The 19,473-nt window shown below is 44.6% G+C and overlaps 1 protein-coding gene across 3 annotated transcripts in view; it reads left to right on the top strand.

Annotated features, from left to right (window-relative positions):
• Nucleotides 1–19,473, top strand: part of cdk14 (cyclin-dependent kinase 14) — a 200,833-nt gene that overhangs the window by 135,065 nt on the left and 46,295 nt on the right. For all 3 annotated transcript variants that reach the window (XM_021626100.3, XM_021626109.3, XM_021626106.3), the window contains 3 exons: nt 1,294–1,342; nt 6,133–6,272; nt 12,768–12,915. In XM_021626100.3, coding sequence (XP_021481775.1) covers nt 1,294–1,342; nt 6,133–6,272; nt 12,768–12,886 — 308 coding nt within the window. In that variant the 3' untranslated portion in view covers nt 12,887–12,915. The remainder of the gene's footprint in view (nt 1–1,293; nt 1,343–6,132; nt 6,273–12,767; nt 12,916–19,473) is intronic.

The raw sequence follows: 19,473 nt of genomic DNA on the forward strand, positions 1-19,473 counted from the left end.
GTCTCTCCAAGCTACCTGTTTCCTCCATAAGGTGAACAATCTTTTGACTGAATCCCGGGATAGAGAAAACCTTTTATTTTCTTATTTGTGCTCTAAAGGGATGCTCAATGTCACAATGATCTAATCTAAACAGCTGTTTCAACCCTCTCATTGTCACCATCACTCAACCACAAAGTGATCATTAGCACGTAACAGATGGAGCTGGGAAAATGCTTTATCCGAAGAAAGTTAACACTGGGTGTAGTCATATCTTCCCACCACCAGAGGACAGTGTTGTCTCACTCTATCCCTCTGAATATATCCTACCTCACTGAGAGCTTCTCAGTCTGACAATGTTTTAGTCTTCCTCCTGAACTGTAATCAGTTTCCAGACAGTAAATCAAACACAGAGATGGTATCAGCACGTTGTTTACGATTCTTCACATTCTCAGCTTTACTTTCAATAATTCACAGCCATGTTTACAGCCCTGATGTTTCACTCTGGTGTTCGCATTACAACAGTTTAGGTTTGAAACGTAGACAGTCATGACACTTAGCCTGACCTTGGCCCAGGGCCTTGGTGCTTTACGACGGGCTGGAGGATATTTAGTATAACCACAGTACATCAGACATTTGAGAAAGACAGGAGTAATCTGGATATCAAAACAACTCTCCCTCATATATGTCTAATCCCTGACTCTGGAACAGTCTTACCATCTCTCTATCCTCCCCACTCAATAACTCCTTAACTCAAACTGTAGCTATTCTGTATCTCTCTCCCCCTCTGTCTAGTAGTGGAAGAGTGGCTACTCTCTCTCTTCCCTCTCCCCCTCTCCCTAACCCGTGGTTGGCTGTCTAGCTGTCTCTCTGCCCCCATTCCCCCAGTCTAGTCCTGGAGGTTGACAGTTACAGTGTTAGTCTGAAAACAGAGGTCTCCACACAGGTTTTGGACGAGGGAGTCGAGCTGTCAGAGGTGCACTCACACACATACACCTAGCCATTCATACCGTAGACACACGCACACACACACACACACACACACACACAAATACTTGTAATATTTAATAATAATGCCATTTAGCAGATGTTTTTATCCAAAGCGACTTACAGTTATGCGTACATTTTAAGTACGGTGGCCTTGGGAATCGAACCCACTATCCTGGCGTTGCAAGCATCATGCTGTACCAACTGATGTTAACCTCTTGTTAAATCACATACTGTACGATGAAACATTTGTTGTGAAACTTCACAAATGTGTCCTGATGATGAATATGAACATGTTTCTATTGTCTCTCTGTGTCTTTACCCATTCAGACAGCTTTACAGTCTACAGTTCCAAGAAGCTCAGACAAGCATGGAATAAGTAAGTGTACCGTTTTTGTCACATAAAATGTTGTGTGTGTGTGTGTGTGTGTGTGGGTGAGAGAGAGGGAAAGAGAGGGTTTGTGTGTGTGTGTTTGCGCCTATTCATATGTGTTGCATGGTCAGAGGGCCATTTTGTATGCCAGGTCAGAGGGCCATTTTCCTACAGACCCACTTTTGTGCTCTTCCTGTCTGTGAAAGTTCCCAAGGGCAATATGCTCCAGACCGCCAACACCCAACCACTCCATCCATACATCCCTCTCTTTTCTCTCCCTGAGCCCACCATACTGAAGAACCCTGGGACTGTTCTGGTCCCCTAACAGACATTAGTAGCCCAGTTAGAGATGGCTGTTGTCCTGTGTGTGTGTGTGTGTGTGTGTGTGTGTGTGTGTGTGTGTGTGTGTGTGTGTGTGTGTGTGTGTGTGTGTGTGTGTGTGTGTGTGTGTGTGTGTGCTTCCTCTCAGCTCTCTACCCTCGGGACCTACAGACAGCTCACACACTCTTCTCAGGGTTCATCTGGTTTAGGAGGGGAGCACCCAGATCGGGGTCATGCCACTGGTGTCGTGCCACCAGAGCAGTCAGCCCTGACACAGATGGCAGGAAAGGGCACAGGGGGCATTCCAGATGTGGACCACCCTCTGCCCCTGGCACTCATCAGGAGCCTGAGGGGACAGGCAGAGACAGGGTGACTTGATGATTTGGTCACAGATACACAGAATGCCTCACAGTATTCTGGTCTGGCTCAGTGAGAACTCTTGGCCTCTGTAGTGACCACAGTGTGACCATGGCCCAGTGGTTAAAAGTCAAGGTTCCACATTCTCTCTCGCAGTGTCACAGTTTCCTTTTTCACATGAATATAAAATATCATTTGATTGATGGCTCAAAACCAGAGAGAATACTGTAGCAGTGAGAGAGAGACTGTAGCAGTGAGAGAGATACTGTAGCAGTGAGAGAGATACTGTAGTAGTGAGAGAGAGACTGTAGTAGTGAGAGAGACACTGTAGTAGTGAGAGAGATACTGTAGCATTGAGAGAGATACTGTAGTAGTGAGATAAATACTGTAGTAGTAAGAGAGATACTGTAGTAGTGAGAGAGATACTGTAGTTGTGAGAGAGATACTGTAGCATTGAGAGAGATACTGTAGTAGTGAGAGAAATACTGTAGTAGTAAGAGAGATACTGTAGTAGTGATAGAGATACTGTAGCAGTGAGAGAGATACTGTAGTAGTGAGAGAGATACTGTAGTAGTGAGAGTTCAAAAGTCAGCCAGTTGATAGTGGAGCCAGAGCAGTGGAGCCTCAGTAACAGACTGACTGACAGACAGACTGACCTGGGTAACAGACTGACTGACAGACAGACTGACCTTAGAGGAATGACTGCCGTTTCCCATGCCCTCTATGTCTGACCCCCCAGGATGGGCATGCTGAACGCTCCAGTTCACACAGTCTGTCTGTCTGTCCCTGGCCCCTCTCCGTGTCTATCTGTATGTCCCCCCGGCCCTGCTCCACTACACTCCACCCTCTCTGCCTAGCCACTCTAGCCCCTGCCCCATTCTCCCCTCCTCCCCTTGGACCCCAGCCAGTCTATGAGGAAATAAATATGTGAAGAAAGAAACTGGGAGGAATGTTAATGACCACTGCTTCTTCCCCCTCCTTTTATACCGTGCCAGGTCCTGATGAAGTTGATATGAACACATGCATCTCTCTCCCCCTCCCAATTCCCCTCTCTCTCCCCCTCTCAATTCCTCTCTCTCCTCTCCCAATTCCTCTCCCTCCCCCTCTCAATTCCTCTCTCTCTCTCTCCCCTCCCAATTCCCCTCCCTCCCTCCCTCCCTCCCTCTTCCAATTCCTCTTTCTCCCTTCCTCTTCCAATTCCTCTTTCTCTCTCCCCTTCCAATTCCTCTCTCTCTCCCCCTCCCAATTCCTCTCTCTCTCCCCTCCCAATTCCCCTCTCTCTCTTCCCCCTCCCAATTCCTCTCTCTCTCCCCCTCCCAATTCCCCTCTCTCTCCCCCTCTCAATTCCTCTCTCTCCTCTCCCAATTCCTCTCCCTCCCCCTCTCAATTCCTCTCTCCCCTCCCAATTCCCCTCCCTCCCTCCCTCCCTCCCTCCCTCCCTCCCTCCCTCCCTCCCTCCCTCCCTCCCTCCCTCCCTCTTCCAATTCCTCTTTCTCCCTCCCTCTTCCAATTCCTCTTTCTCTCTCCCCTTCCAATTCCTCTCTCTCTCCCCCTCCCAATTCCTCTCTCTCTCTCTCCCCTCCCAATTCCCCTCTCTCTCTCCCCCCTCCCAATTCCTCTCTCTCTCCCCCTCCCAATTCCTCTCTCTCCCCCCTCCAAATTCCCCTTTCTCTCTCCCTCCCAATTCCCCTCTCTCTCCCCCTCCCAATTCCTCTCTCCCCCCCTCCCAATTCCTCTCTCTCTCCCCCTCCCAATTCCTCTCTCTCTTTCTTCTCCTTGCACTGAGAGCTCTCCCTCTTCCTCTCTCTCTCCCTCCTCCTATCTCTCCCCCTCTCCCTCTCCCTCTGCCCCATACCCACCTCACTACTACTCTGACAGGGATAGCTGGGGCAGTTTTCTCCTTCTACGGTTTGTTGGATCAGATCAGACATTCACAGGCATCGCATGCGAATAACATGTAAGGGTCAGAGCACACGGCATGCTGGCATTCCTCAGTTTAACGGTTTCGGAAGTGCTTGTGTGTTTTTGTAATGGTAAGACTACCCCTCTGTTTACATTGACTGTATGTTCAGTACAGCTTGTATAACCCATATAACCCTGTGTTCAGCACTTTATTAGCCAGCAGAGTCTTTGAAAGTAGCTCGGCTGACGGTGGGGTTGCATGCCAGACAGAGCTTGTCAGTGTGTAGATCCGTTCTGCTCTCACATATCTCTTTGTGCAATAGTACCCTCATCCACAATGACTCACACATGCTGAAAGGAAAGCAGCTCTCCTGGACTGTTGTTGGGTCTTGTAGGGAGATATGTTTTGACACAGCCACAAAGACTTGTTCCAAAATACTGTTTGGTTGCTAGCCGTGTTGGGTGCTGTTGAAAGGTCCTGCGGTGCTGCCGTGCCTTAGTTATAACCATGGCATAGTGGTGGGGGAAGGCCAACAATAGGAGCAGGTGTTACTGCCTGTAGTCACACACACACACACACACACACACACACACACACACACACACACACACACACACACACACACACACACACACACACACACACACACACACACACACACATATAAATACACTCTCACAGACACACACACACATGTGCACACACACACACACACATGTACTCATGCTTTCTGCCCTCCCAGGTCCCGGCTGTGGTTTCCTCATGGAGAAACATGACGACATGAAAAGGCGTCTCTCTCTGAAGATGGAATGCTTCTTTCCACTGTGAACGTCCCGTCGACCCGGGATGTTTGATTGACGGAGGAGATATCGATCACAGATGTGTGCTTGTTTACTCGTAGAATCTGAGTTAGCTAGTCGAGGGAATCTTCCCGCTCAGGCTAGCTGACAGCATTAGCAGGCAGGAATGCACACCTATATCAGCAACACAAGCCCTTTGTTTTCTAAGGCTTTTATATGGAGGTGATTTTTTTTGTTTGTTTCTGGCTCTGTTGTTGCTCAGACACCTTTTATCAGGTCAAATTAGCAATGCCTGATGGGATTTTGTACCTTTTTCTGTCATGCTAAAACCTGCCTTGTAAACGCACACTACACTTTCTGATAATACAGTATGTTCTAGATCAATCCCTGCATTACCCCACCCTGTTTGGGATAGGGGGCAGTATTTTCACATCCACCCTCAAGGCTCAAAAGTTATATTTCGTTTAAAATGGGAACCTACCCATTTTTACATTGAGTTCAACATCCAACATCTGAGGTGGAAATGAAGGGAGAAGAAGGCCCTGCTGGAGTCAGTTAGCTGTGTTCCTCTCTGCAGAGGGGGTCGATTGGGTCCACTAGTGTAGATCTGCTCTATGCCCTGTGAGAGGAGGAGAGACAGGAGGAGGAACAGTGGGAGAGGGCTTCAGAGTTCCTGGCATTAGGTGGAGGACTCTCTCTCTTTCACATACACATATACTCACACACCCATACTGTATATGCACACACACACACAGCTCAGTAGCTCCGGCAGAGGGAGGAATAACATCATGTTTATTTAATGGACTGCAGGCCTAATTACTGACTGACTTGGTTGTACTTTGTTCTTTTTTCTGTTTCTGCTTCCCCTTCGGTGCTGGATGGTAGGCGGGTTCAGGAGTTCAGAGCCTCCCCGTACAAACACACATGCGTCGCACGCACATGCACACACACAGGAGCAGTTCAATGAAAGCCTACAGGGAGTTGAGAGCCTCTGTCTTCACCCTCTCTGATGAAGTCTTTCATTTTTCATGGTGACCGGGTCGGCCTGTGTCACGGGCGCGTGCCAGGGAGAGGAGGTTGTGTAGACCATGCTAACAGTCTGTTGTCTTTCTAATAAGAAGACGATTGTAATGGGTGCTTATATTTACAAGTGTGTATTATACATACTGTATGTGTGAATTGGAAATTCCCCCTGAGACACCAGGGCCAGCCATTGTCAATGGCAACCCCGGAGCAATTAAGTTTCAGTGCTTTGCTCAAGGGCACATCAACAGATGTTTCACCTTGTCAGCTAGGGGATTTGAACTAGCAATCTTTCAGTTACTGGCCCAGAACTCTAACCACTAGGCTACCTTCTGCCCTGTTTCTGTTATGTAGGTAGTGAACCATGCTAACTGTCTGTCTCTTCCCTGTAGGTTGGGCTATGTGGACCATGCTGAGGAGTTAGCCTCTAGGTTCCTCCAGTGCTTCCCAAAGAACCGTCTGTCTGCTCAGGCAGCTCTCCAGCATGAGTACTTCAGCCAGCTTCCTCCACGGCTCTGGGAGATCTCAGACAGTATGTATACCTTTACTAAGATACTGGATCTCTCTCTCTTTATTTAGCTTTACTTCTCTCTCGCTCTGTTCGCTCTCTCTCTGTCTCTGTCTAGAGGAGTATCTGTATCGCTACATCACTCCAATGCAATGGTCTTCCCCCCTCTTTCTATATATTTCTCCATTTCCCCTCTAACCCCCCCCCCCCCCCCCCCCCCCCCCCGCACTCTCTCCATAAAGCAGTGCAACTAGTGGTTGTTGTTGTTCATGCAGAGAGATCCTCTGTAAAAAGCCCAGATGGAACTCAGTTGTCCACCTCAAGATCTGCATTTGGATGTCTTTTCCTTCTTACTCACTTGTTAAGTAAAAACAGATGAGTTTTCTGTTACTTTCAGATGTTTCTTTCACCTCTAGATGAATCTGTTACCCAGTAAACTGCACCCTACCGATGCCCAATGATCATTATTTTCCTGACACCTGGTTAAAGACCCAAACAAGATTACTTTGAATATAGCCAAAAATAATGTGATAAAATAATTGTATCGGAGTCCCTTTTTGACATGCCGGGGGGTAATTCTGACCTCTCAGACTTATCTAAGCGCCAGACGAGAATGTATCTACACATAGTCACTCTTAGTGATTATGTGCGTCAAGGCGTTATTCCACAGGGACTCATGTGGCAAAAAGAACGATGATTGGGACAGCGCACAGATGATTTCTGTGAGCGCTGGTGTGCCATCCTGAACAAATGCTCTATTGATTTAATGACATTAATTGTTGATCAATTGAACAATGATTTTATTAAAATGGATAACACAATCGAAGTGAAACGCACAGCTCTGCAAGGAGCTGTTAATGATGATGGCATATTCAATGAACTGATGAAAACTAACCAAGTTCTCCAGGACAAGTTGTCTACAGAAATAAAATAACTTAAAATCAAGAAATACGAACCCTTCTGGAGAAACCCTGACAAAAGAGGTCCTGCTCCTCCTCTCCATGGCAGACGCAGGAGGGATGCCGCTCACTTCTATCCACCTCGTCTGACCAACGCTCTACAACCAGCGCCTCATCTGCTTCCAGTGACAGTGGTCCCAGAACCCACGGGACTGAGTGTCTTCAATTTATCAAGCAATATATTGAGCCAATGCCTATGTTATATTTTGTGCCTACAACTCAGTGCAACGATTTCGATGTTAAGGTAGACATGTTTAAGTTTTTTAGAAACATCCGTTTCAGGGAATACTTTAGCTCCCCTAATCGTGATATTTCTGCTGAACATGTAGGCTGCTCCACCTGCCCATACTCTGACTCCTTTTTGATGTACGAGTTATTTTGTACCCCCATCCAATCACAATCACTCTATTGAGACGTATTGCAGACTCGTTGAAAAATATGTTGTTCATCTCCTCCCATAATTTACCTCAGGATGAAAAACAAGCTTTGCTTGAACCCGATACGTCAGTCCTTACCCCCCTGCTGATAAGGGTGGGTCAGTTGTACTCATGGATAGGGCTGTTTATGTAAATGAGGGTCATAGACAACTGTTTGACAACACCTTTTACATGAAACTCAGAAGTGACCCCACTGCCCAATTTCAGAACATGATCTTTACTGTCCTAGATGGGTATGTAAGTTCTGGTCAGATAATTAAAAAAGAGCATGAGTTTTTGGCTATTCAACACCCTAAAATTGCTACTTTCTATACTTTGCCGAAATTACACAAGAATGTTACAAAACCTCCAGGGCGCCCGGGCATTGATGCAGTACTGGCCCCTCTATCAACTTTTGTTGACTTTTTTATTAGATCACTCTCAGAACAGCTCCCCTCCTTTGTAAAGGACACTGGCAATATGATCTCAGAACAGCTCCCCTCCTTTGTAAAGGACACTGGCAATATGATCTCAGAACAGCTCCCCTCCTTTGTAAAGGACACTGGCAGTACGATCTCTGAACAGCTCCCCTCCTTTGTAAAGGACACTGGCAATATGATCTCAGAACAGCTCCCTTCCTTTGTAAAGGACACTGGCAATATGATCTCAGAACAGCTCCCCTCCTTTGTAAAGTACACCAGCAGTATGATCTCAGAACAGCTCCCCTCCTTTGTAAAGGACACTGGCGGTACGATCTCAGAACAGCTCCCCTCCTTTGTAAAGGACACTGGCGGTACGATCTCAGAACAGCTCCCCTCCTTTGTAAAGGACACCGGCAGTATGATCTCAGAACAGCTCCCCTCCTTTGTAAAGGACACCAGCAGTATGATCTCAGAACAGCTCCCCTCCTTTGTAAAGGACACCGGCAATATGATCTCTATTATTGAATCTCTTGATCTCCCTGATAATACTTTGTTAGTTACTTTTGATGTTGATTCGTTATACACAAATATTCCATACGAGGGCAGTGTTGAAGCTATGGAACATTTTCTTCTGCAACGTGACCCCAATTAACTACCTTCCAGTGCATGCATTATAACATTGGCTGAAATAGTACTCACACAAGTAGTTCATGTTTCTAAATTATTTCTTTATTCAGACAAAGGGTACTGCTATGGGATCCTCCATGGCTCCTAACTTTGTATGTGGGTTACATGGAAAAACATTTGTATGTGGGTTACATTTTCAATCCTCTCAAAAATGTTTTCTTTCTAACATTATTATTTGGAAACGGTATATTGATGATATTTTTGTTCTATGGAGGGGTGATGCAAAACAGCTCCAGGCGTTCCATACTTTTCTTAACTCTTGTTCTGAGCATCTGAGATTTACTATGTAATCTGACACACGTCAAATCAGTTTCCTTGATCTTCTGATCTTGTGTGAGGATAATGCTCTATACACTGATCTTTACAGGAAACCTACTGATCGCAACAGTTTGTTGAGGGGTGATAGTTGTCACCTGTTTCCCTTGAAAAACAGTATGCCCTACAATTCTGTAGGAACTTGCAAAATTTGCAAAAAAAACCCAATCAGATTTAGACAGAAATATGGCTGAGACGCAAAGAAAATTCAAGGAGAGGGGGTACAAAAATGGTCAGATTAATACTGTCATTGAGAAAATTGAAAACAAACCGAGACAGGATCTTTTTCAAGGACAGTCTCGCAAAAAGAAGCATTCTTGCAACTACCCGCTATTCAAAGTGCTCTGAACAAATTACGGGAATCGTTCACAAACATTGGCACATTCTAAGTTCAGATGACAGTATCGGTAATGTGTTTTCGGACCCTCTCTTGGTCGTATTCTTGTGGGGCAGAAATCTCAGAGATCAATTGGTGAACTCTGATTTACCACCACAAAATGGTACAATCTCTATTTGCGCCCCTACTGGATGGAAGCTACAAGTGTAACGGCTGTGCTCAATGCAATGTCACTTACAAATGTAGATCCTTCAAACACCCCCAAACAGGGAAACAGATCCCAATCAAAGGTGTTATTTATCTTAGAACTTGTCCTTGTGGTAAAAATGATGTGGGTAAAACCAAGTGCCAATTAAAAGTACCAATAGTACCGTAGCACCATTAGGTGCAAAAACTTGCGTACCCAGTTGCGGTCCACTTTTTGGAAGTGAACCACTCGATTTCGTCCCTACGTTATATCGGCATCGAACATGTCACCCTCCCTAGGACCTCGACAATTTACTGTTAAAACGAGAGGCTGCCTGGATCTTTAATTTAAAGACCCTTGCTCCCCTCGGGCTCAACGTAGACTTTGATCTGAAGCCATTCTTGTGATTTTGCTATTGTAAATGTTTGTAGGCCTACAGTATGTATTATGTACTACAGTAAGTTATTGCATCTGAGCTCCTAGAGTGTGCGGCTCTCCTTTAATTTTTCAAGATATGAAACAAGACCTCAAGGAGGCAGTCCTCACATACAACAGGTATGTATATAGGCAACTACAAAATAAAGGAAACACCAACATAGTGTCTTAATAGGGCGTTGAACCACCACAAGCTTCCATGCACCTTGACACAAGTGACTGGTACTCTATTGGAGGGATGCGACATCATTCTTCCACGAGAAATTCCATAGTTTGGTGTTTTGTTGATGGTGGTGGAAAATGCTATTTCAGGCGCTGCTCCAGAATCTCCCATAAGTGTTCAATTGGGTTGAGATCTAGTGACTGAGACGCACACCCCCCCCCCCCCCCCACACACACACACACACACACACACCCTTTAATCCCCCTCTGCTCCTTTGAGACCCCTCTTTCAAAGTCTCTGAGATCTCTTCTTCTAGACATGGTAGCCAGAATAATGGTCAACTATGCATTTTTATATATGAACCTAAGCATTTTTTTTTTACAAACATTTATAATTTTCCCATCACAATACCCAACCTGGCATCCAACATGACAGTTCATTTGCCATCGAATCAGAACAGGACATTCAACTGTGTCATTCAGAGATTACATACCACCCATATTGTTAGACTAGAAACACAGATACATACAGAGCCAATCCTATCCGTTCACCCCTCTCATCACCAGTGTCAAAGCCCAAAGCCTGTTAAGATAGCTTCATAGGAGCTGCATTGGAGACAACCCACCCACAGGCTGGTCATTTTAATATGAGAATCATTCTCATTTTAAATTCCCCAGATGAGGATTGATTGATCTCTATTAATCCTGTTATCAGCAGGCCACAGTAGGTTGTTCTGTTAGGAGAAGCAGGAGCTCTGTGGCGGTCACCGGGCTGGGAGAGATGGTGGCTCTCTTTGTGCTGTTACACACACACATGCATATGCACACACACACGTGCAGGCATGATTGCACACTCTCTCTCTCACACACACACACACACACACACACACACACACACACACACACACACACACACACACACACACACACACAGAGAGAGAGAGAGACATAGGAAGAGGCAGGCTTTTGATTGAGAAAGAATATAGTCAAATTAATTCATACTGTTACACTGTATAAATGAGGTCCTTCGTGGATCCACACTGTAGCAGCAGGGAGGGAGGGAGGAATGAAAGGAGGGAGAGAATAACAAATGGTGGTGGAGGAGGGGAAGCAGAGGAGAAATGTCTCTGAAGAGAAGGAATAAGAGAAGTTAAATAAAGGGATCATTGTTATCCTGGGTGTTAGCCTGCTAGTGAAACATGGTGATTGTTGTTTTGTGCAGCAGGTAGACAGGCAGCAGGAGAATAGAGACTGATGGGAAATGCCCTAGCCCAACATACCACTGGGAGTTAAACCTAACTGTCAGCACTCTAACACTAACTAACATGAGCTTTACATTCATTACAACACCACAGATAATGAAGAAAGAAACATGGCACACACAAACACACACACACAACACATATGTACACACACACACACAACACATATATACACACACAGCGTGTTCAACATTAGAGCTGAATCTTTATTATTGTTATCTGGCTAGGGACTGAAGGAGAACATGGTTTATTCAGCCAAAAATGCACTCCGTTGTCTAATGTGTTGGGAATTATAGAGACAATAGCTTGACAGATTTATTATGAACAATGGAAGAATTACAGGAGGCATAATAGACTACCCAGTCCTGTGTGTGTGTGTGTGTGTGTGTGTGTGTGTGTGTGTGTGTGTGTGTGTGTGTGTGTGTGTGTGTGTGTGTGTGTGTGTGTGTGTGTGTGTGTGTGTGTGTGTGTGTGAGAATTGGATTGTGATTGTGACATTTAACAGAAACACTGTGGGAATCTGAGACAGAAGTAGTGTACAATAATATTGTCCTTGACTCGACCTTCGCAGTATTACAGACTCTGATATCTCGGAGCATTACGCACTCTGATATCTCGCTGTATTACGGACTCTGATATCTCGGAGCATTTCAGACTCTGATATCTCGCTATATTACGGACTCTGATATCTCGCAGTATTACGGACTCTGATATCTCGCTGTATTACGGACTCTGATATCTCGCTGTATTACGGACTCTGATATCTCGGAGCATTTCAGACTCTGATATCTCGCTATATTACGGACTCTGATATCTCGCAGTATTACGGACTCTGATATCTCGCAGTATTACGGACTCTGGTATCTCACAGTATTACGGACTCTGATATCTCTTAGTATTACGGACTCTGATATCTCGGAGCATTACAGACTCTGATATCGCTTAGTATTACAGATTCTGATATATCTTAGTATTACGGACTCTGATATCTCGGAGCATTACAGACTCTGATATCGCTTAGTATTACAGACTCTGATATCTCGGAGCATTACAGACTCTGATATCGCTTAGTATTACAGACTCTGATATCTCGGAGCATTACAGACTCTGATAAAGAAATAAAGGATGTGAGAGAGTGGTGTTTTTATAACTCAGTTCATTGATAGTGTCTCCTGCAACTCTCGAAAAAAGCCTTAAAGAGATAAACTCTCTTCATTTCAGAGTATTTTGACTCAATCTGTAATCCTTTGACTCTAAGAGGAAACTATGAGGTTGGCTTTAATGACTGATAAATCACATTCTCTCACTCAACTCTCTCTCTCTCTCTCCTACCCCAGTGGCTACTATCTTCACGGTACCAAATGTCAAGCTGCAGGTGGAGTCAGGTGACAGTATACAGGTGTGTACCAGGACCATCTCCAGCCATGCTAAAGGACCGTCCAGCAGCAAACACTGACCGGGGCAGACTGCCCCACAGCTAGCCAGGTATGTACACACACACACACACACACACACACACACACATGCATGCACACAACCACATACACACACACACACACATACATACATTAAATGCTAATAAAATTAAATGCATGCTCTTCAACCGATCGCTGCCCACAACCGCCTGCCCGACAAGCATCACTACTCTGGACGGTTCTGACTTAGAATATGTGGACAACCATAAATACCTAAGTGTCTGGCTAAAATGTAAACTCTCCTTCCAGATTCACATTAAGCATCTCCAATCCAAAATTAAATCTAGAATCGGCTTCCTATTTTGCAACAAAGCCTCCTTCACTCATGCTGCCAAACATACCCTTGTAAAACTGACTATCCTACCGATCCTTGACTTCGGCGATGTCATTTATAAAATAGCCTCCAACACTCTACTCAGCAAATTGGATGCAGTCTATCACAGTGCCATTTGTTTTGTCATCAAAGCCACATATACTACCCACTACTGCTCTGATTGGCTGGCCCTCACTACATATTCGTCGGCTGACCCACTGGCTCCAGGTCATCTATAAGTCTTTGCTAGGTATAGCTCCGCCTTATCTCAGCTCACTGGTCACCATAGCAACACCCACCCATAGCACACGCTCCAGCAGGTGTATTTCACTGGTCATCCCCAAAGCCAACACGTCTTTTGGCCGCCTTTCCTTCCAGTTCTCTGCTGCCATTGACTGGAACGAATTGCAAAAATCACTGAAGTTGGAGACTTATATCTGCCTCACTAACTTTAAGCATCAGCTGTCAGAGCAGCTTACCGATCGCTGCAGCTGTACACAGCGCAACCAATTACCTACCTCATCCCCATATTTGTTTTTCTGCTCTTTTGCACACCAGTATCTCTTCTTGCTTTATCTTGACCAGGTCACAGTTGTAAATGAGAACTTGTTCTCAACTGGCCTACCTGGTTAAATAAAGGTCAAATAAAAAAAATTAAAAATACACATACACAAACACATATACACACACACACAAACACAAACATATACACTACCATTCAAAAGTTTGGGGTCAAAGAAAAGCACATTTTTTGTCCATTAAAATAACATCAAATTGATCAGAAATACAGTGTAGCCATTATTAATGTATACTAAAGGTAAAGGTAAAGTCCCCCCTTATCTCAGCTCGCTGGTCACCATAGCATCTCCCACCTGTAGCACACGCTCCAGCAGGTATATCTCTCTAGTCACCCCCAAAACCAATTCTTTCTTTGGCCGCCTCTCTTTCCAGTTCTCTGCTGCCAATGACTGGAACGAACTACAAAAATCTCTGAAACTGGAAACACTTATCTCCCTCACTAGCTTTAAGCACCAACTGTCAGAGCAGCTCACAGATTACTGCACCTGTACATAGCCCACATATAATTTAGCCCTATCAACTACCTCTTTCCCAACTGTATTTAATTAATTTATTTATTTTGCTCCTTTGCACCCCATTATTTTTATTTCTACTTTGCACATTCTTCCATTGCAAAACTACCATTCCAGTGTTTTACTTGCTATATTGTATTTACCTTGCCACCAAGGCCTTTTTTTGCCTTTACCTCCCTTCTCACCTCATTTGCTCACATTGTATATAGACTTGTTTATACTTTATTATTGACTGTATGTTTGTTTTACTCCATGTGTAACTCTGTGTTGTTGTATCTGTCGAACTGCTTTGCTTTATCTTGGCCAGGTCGCAATTGTAAATGAGAACTTGTTCTCAACTTGCCTACCTGGTTAAATAAAGGTAAAATAAATAAATAAAAAAAATTAATGTTGTAAATTACTATTGTAGCTGGAAACGGCTGATTTTTTAAATGGAATATCCTCATAGTCGTACAGAGGACATTATCAGCAACCATGACTCCTGTGATACATTGTGTTAGCTAATCCAAGTTTATCATTTTAAAAGGCTAATTGATCATTAGAAAACCCTTTTGCAATTATGTTAACACAGCTGAAACCACTTGTTCTGATTAAAGAGGCAATAAAACCGTCTTTCTTTTGACTAGTTGAGTATCTGGAGCATCTGCATTTGTAGGTTCGATTACAGGCTCAAAGTGGCCAGAAACAAAGACCTTTCTTCTGAAACTTGTCAGTCTATTCTTGTTCTGAGAAATAAAGGTTATTCCATGAGGGATTGCAAAAAAACTCAAGATCTCATATAACGCTGTGTACTACTCCCTTCACAGAACAGAGCAAACTGGCCCTAACCAGAATAGAAAGAGGAGTGGGAGGCCCCGGTGTACAACTGAGCATGAAGACAAGTACATTAGAGTGTCTAGTTTGAGAAACAGATGCCTCACAAATCCTCATCTGGCAGCTTCATTAAATAGTACCCGCAAAACACCAGTCTCAACGTCAACAGTTAAGAGGCGACCCCGGGATGCCCCCAGAGTTCCTCTGTCCAGTGTCTGTGTTCTTTTTCCCATCATAATCTTTTATTTTTATTGGCCAGTCTGAGATATGGCTTTTTCTTTGCAACTCTGCCTAGAAGGCCAACATCCCGGAGTCGCCTCATAGCTGTTGATGTTGAGACTGGTGTTTTGTGAGTACCATACCACCAACAAAAACCAGCTGCCTTCTGATCACTAACAGCCCTCAAAGGATCCTAAAGCTGAAGTGGTCATGATATGGTATAGTAAAGTGTAGCAGGGGATCCTGTGTAATGGCTGGTGGGTTATCTTCAGCTCTGACTAGGGAAGGAGGGGGTCTTGTTCAGCAGAGAGGGGGTTCCCTATTCACCAGGCACATAAAGAGCCTGTATTTGCATGTAATGAGAGATCTGGGGGCCAGACGGAGGGGATAATGATGGTGAAGGGGCCAGGGCCTAACTTAAGCGCCACTCCAGGGCCCCACTCACAGGATTAAACCTGCAGTTACAGACAGACAGGTGCAGGGACAGGTGCATGGGTTTAGGGATGGGGATCGTTCGGTGAAGACTGACTGGAGAGGATGACAACCACACACCTACTCATACACACACACATACACACACATAGGGCCATAGGGTACATAAACCAAACACAGTAGTTTTACACACCAAATTGGACTATGTATCTATCTCCTCTCCTCCTCCCTCTATTTCACACCATCATTTCATCCCATATCCTCCTACAGTGGATGTGTGCGCGTGAATGTGTGTGTATGTCCGTGCGAGCGTTTGTGCATGCGTTCATGCGTGTGTGTGTGTGTGTGTGTGTGTAAGAGCTGAGAGTGGAAGTCACCCCATTGGGAGAGCTCTGTCCTCTCAGCTGCAGTATTCTTATTGAAATTATCCTCTTTGTCCCTGCCCTTCCCACTGCCTGACAGACTGACAGAGCCCCAGTGATAGCAGACTAATCCACACACACACACACGCGCACACACACACACACACACACACACACACACACACACACACACACACACACACACACACACACAAACATGAATGTATGGTATTCCAGTGAAGATTTCTGAAAGGTGAGAAGAAGAAGAGGAGGAGGAGGAGGAAGAGGAGGAGGGGAGAATGTGGTGTGGAGGATAGAAGAGTCTACGAGGACCTGGGGGAAGCGTTGTATTATTTATAAGAGGTAGTGCAGCCAGACAGACAGACATAGAGAGGCAGGCGGGCAGGGTGTATTCTTCCGAGGGGTTAATTCCCAGTAGACAGTCTTTGTGCTGTCTAGATGGCTGCTTTCACACAGCCCACTACCTGTCTGTTATAGAACTGAATCAAGACCAGCGAGACTGACACACCTCAGACTCACAGCTGTCTGTACTATCTTCAGACTGGAGAGAGAGAGCAAGAGACAGAGAGAAGGAGAGAGGGAGATATAGAGAGAGATAGTGGGGGGAAAAGAGAGGAAGACAAGATGGAGGAAGGTGGGGTGGTGAAGAGGGGGTAACAAGAGTAGAGTCATTGAACACTGGTCACTTGAATAATGTTTCCATACTGTTTTACCCACTTCATATGTATATACTGTATTCTAGTCAAGGCTCATCCTATATAACTACTGCTGTACACACCTTTTCTATTCATATACTGTCCATAATGTCTATACACACCATCATATACATATATATTTATATTCCGCACTCTGACATTGCTCGTTCTAATATTTCTATACTTCTTAATTCCTTTATTTAAATTTTTGGGATTTGTGTGTGTTGTTTTGTATGGTTAGGTGTTACTGCACTGCAATAACATCTGCAGAATATGTGTACTTGACCAATACAATTTGATTTGATTTAGAAAGAGAGGGAGCAAGCAAAGAAATAGAGACATACTGTACATGATAGGCATGTGTGTTGTTTGAAGGAGGAAGGCAGGAGAGTGAGAGAGAGAGAGAGAGAGAAACAGAGGATGAGCGCAAAATAGAAAGAGAGAGAGAGAGGGAGGAAAAAAACAGGCCTCACAGGCTGTACATGGACAGTTATAGAAGTGTACTTCAGAGCTATACTGTATGTTTATTCATGAGTGTGCATTATTCAGGGGAATGGCTGATGCAACATTGTACCTTGCCTTTGCAATGGCTCTCTCTGTACCATCAATCCTCACGATGACCATGAAGTTCACTTTGAAGTTATTTTCGACCACCTTTAGGATGACTTCCACTGAGTTTGTACTTCTTGCAATCAGCCTCGCAAACGTCAGTTTCATACTGCACCGTTCCATTGGCTCAGAGGTAATAGTCTACAGTCAGCTCCTCTCCTCATCTCCTTTCCTCATCTTCTTTCCTGGTGTCACAGAGAATGACTGGTGAAAACAAGCGTTGAATAGGCCTCCACGACATTGCTTTTAGCTGTATTTTCACATCTGTGCAGTGAGAAGATGAGCAGTACCTGATGTAGCAGTACCTGTCAGCAGCCAGCCAGACAGACAAACATGTGAGAGTCAGACAGACAGAGAAAGCACTGAAAGCACAAGCGCACTGAAGCTACAGTTGGAAGTTTACATACACTTACATGCTGACCAGACTGGACACATCGAGCGCGCGAGCGTTGCAAAATAAATGTAGAAATCCATGTTATTCAATTATTGCACCCACACTGCTCGCCCGCGCCAACGAGCGTCTGCGATGCCAAGGGCTAAAATAGAACTCCTTTCTATTTCTGCCGCAGATCGCGCTGAAAGTCCTGCCTCTCCCATCTCCTCATTGGTTTATAGAAGCAGGTACCCACGTGCCATCTCCTCATTGGTTATACCCACGTATAAGACAAACTGTTTTGCCGGTCGTCGTGGTAATACTATGAACGTTTAGATGCGATCACCATATAAGTTCAAAGATGAAAAGGCCTGGAAGTAGGAGAGATGACTAGAAACGATTCGGTTGGCCGTTTTATGTGTGGATTAATTGTCGGAGTAGAGGACCTTGTGCATTTCAGGTAAAATAACAACTCAATGTTTATATCCCGGGACAAATTAGCTGGCAACAGCAAGCTAGCTAAATAGGACAAATTAGCTAGCAAGTGCAAGCTAACTAGCTAAATTGCCATACATGTTTAATGCTTTTCGACCTGTCCCCAAATTAATGTAATTGGTTCAGAGTTTGTTTTGATATTTTAACCTGCGTGTCGTGATCGCGTTTGGTTTAGGGGGACAAAATAAATGTATGCACGATAGCACACGCACACAGCCAGTTTGGGTTTCGTGTTAGGTTGTAGTCATTAAAACTCGTTTTTCAACCACCCCACAAATTTCTTGTTAACAAACTATAGTTTAGGCAAGTCGGTTAGGACATCTACTTTGTGCATGACACAAGTAAGTTTTCCAACAATTGTTTACAGACGGATTATTTCACTTATTATTCACTGTATCACAATTCCAGTGGGTCAGAAGTTTACATACGCTAAGTTGACTGTGCCTTTAAACAGCTTGGAAAATTCCAGAAAATAATAGCATGGCTAAGGAAGCTTCTGATAGGCTAATTGACATCATTTGAGTCAATTGGAGGTGTACCTGTGGATGTATTTCAAGTCCTACCTTCAAACTATGTGCTTCTTTGCTTGACATCATGGGAAAATCAAAAGAAATCAGCCAAGACCTCAGAAACAAATTGTAGACCTCCACAAGTCTGGTTCATCCTTGGGAGCAATTTCCAAATGCCTGAAGGTACCACGTTCATCTGTACAAACAATAGTACGCAAGTATAAACACCATGGGACCACGCAGCCGTCATACCGCTCAGGAAGGAGACGCGTTCTGTCTCCTAGAGATCAACGCACTTTGGTGCGAAAAGTGCAAATCAATCCCAGAACAACAGCAAAGGACCTTGTGAAGATGCTGGAGGAAACAGGTACAAAAGTATCTATATCCAGAGTAAAACGAGTCCTATATCGACGTAACTTTAAAGGCCGCTCATAAAAAAAGCCAGACTACGGTTTGCAACTGCACATGGGGACAAAGATCGTACTTTTTGGAGAAATATCCTCTGGTCTGATGAAACAAAAATAGAACTGTTTGGCCATAATGACCATCGTTATGTTTGGAGGAAAAAGGGGGAGGCTTGCAAGACGAAGAACACCATCTCAACCGTGAAGCACGGGGGTGGCAGCATCATGTTGT

Source organism: Oncorhynchus mykiss, chromosome 2 (assembly GCF_057628025.1).
Source record: "Oncorhynchus mykiss isolate SJ-2025 chromosome 2, ASM5762802v1, whole genome shotgun sequence".
In the NCBI taxonomy this organism is placed as follows: Eukaryota; Metazoa; Chordata; class Actinopteri; order Salmoniformes; family Salmonidae; genus Oncorhynchus; species Oncorhynchus mykiss.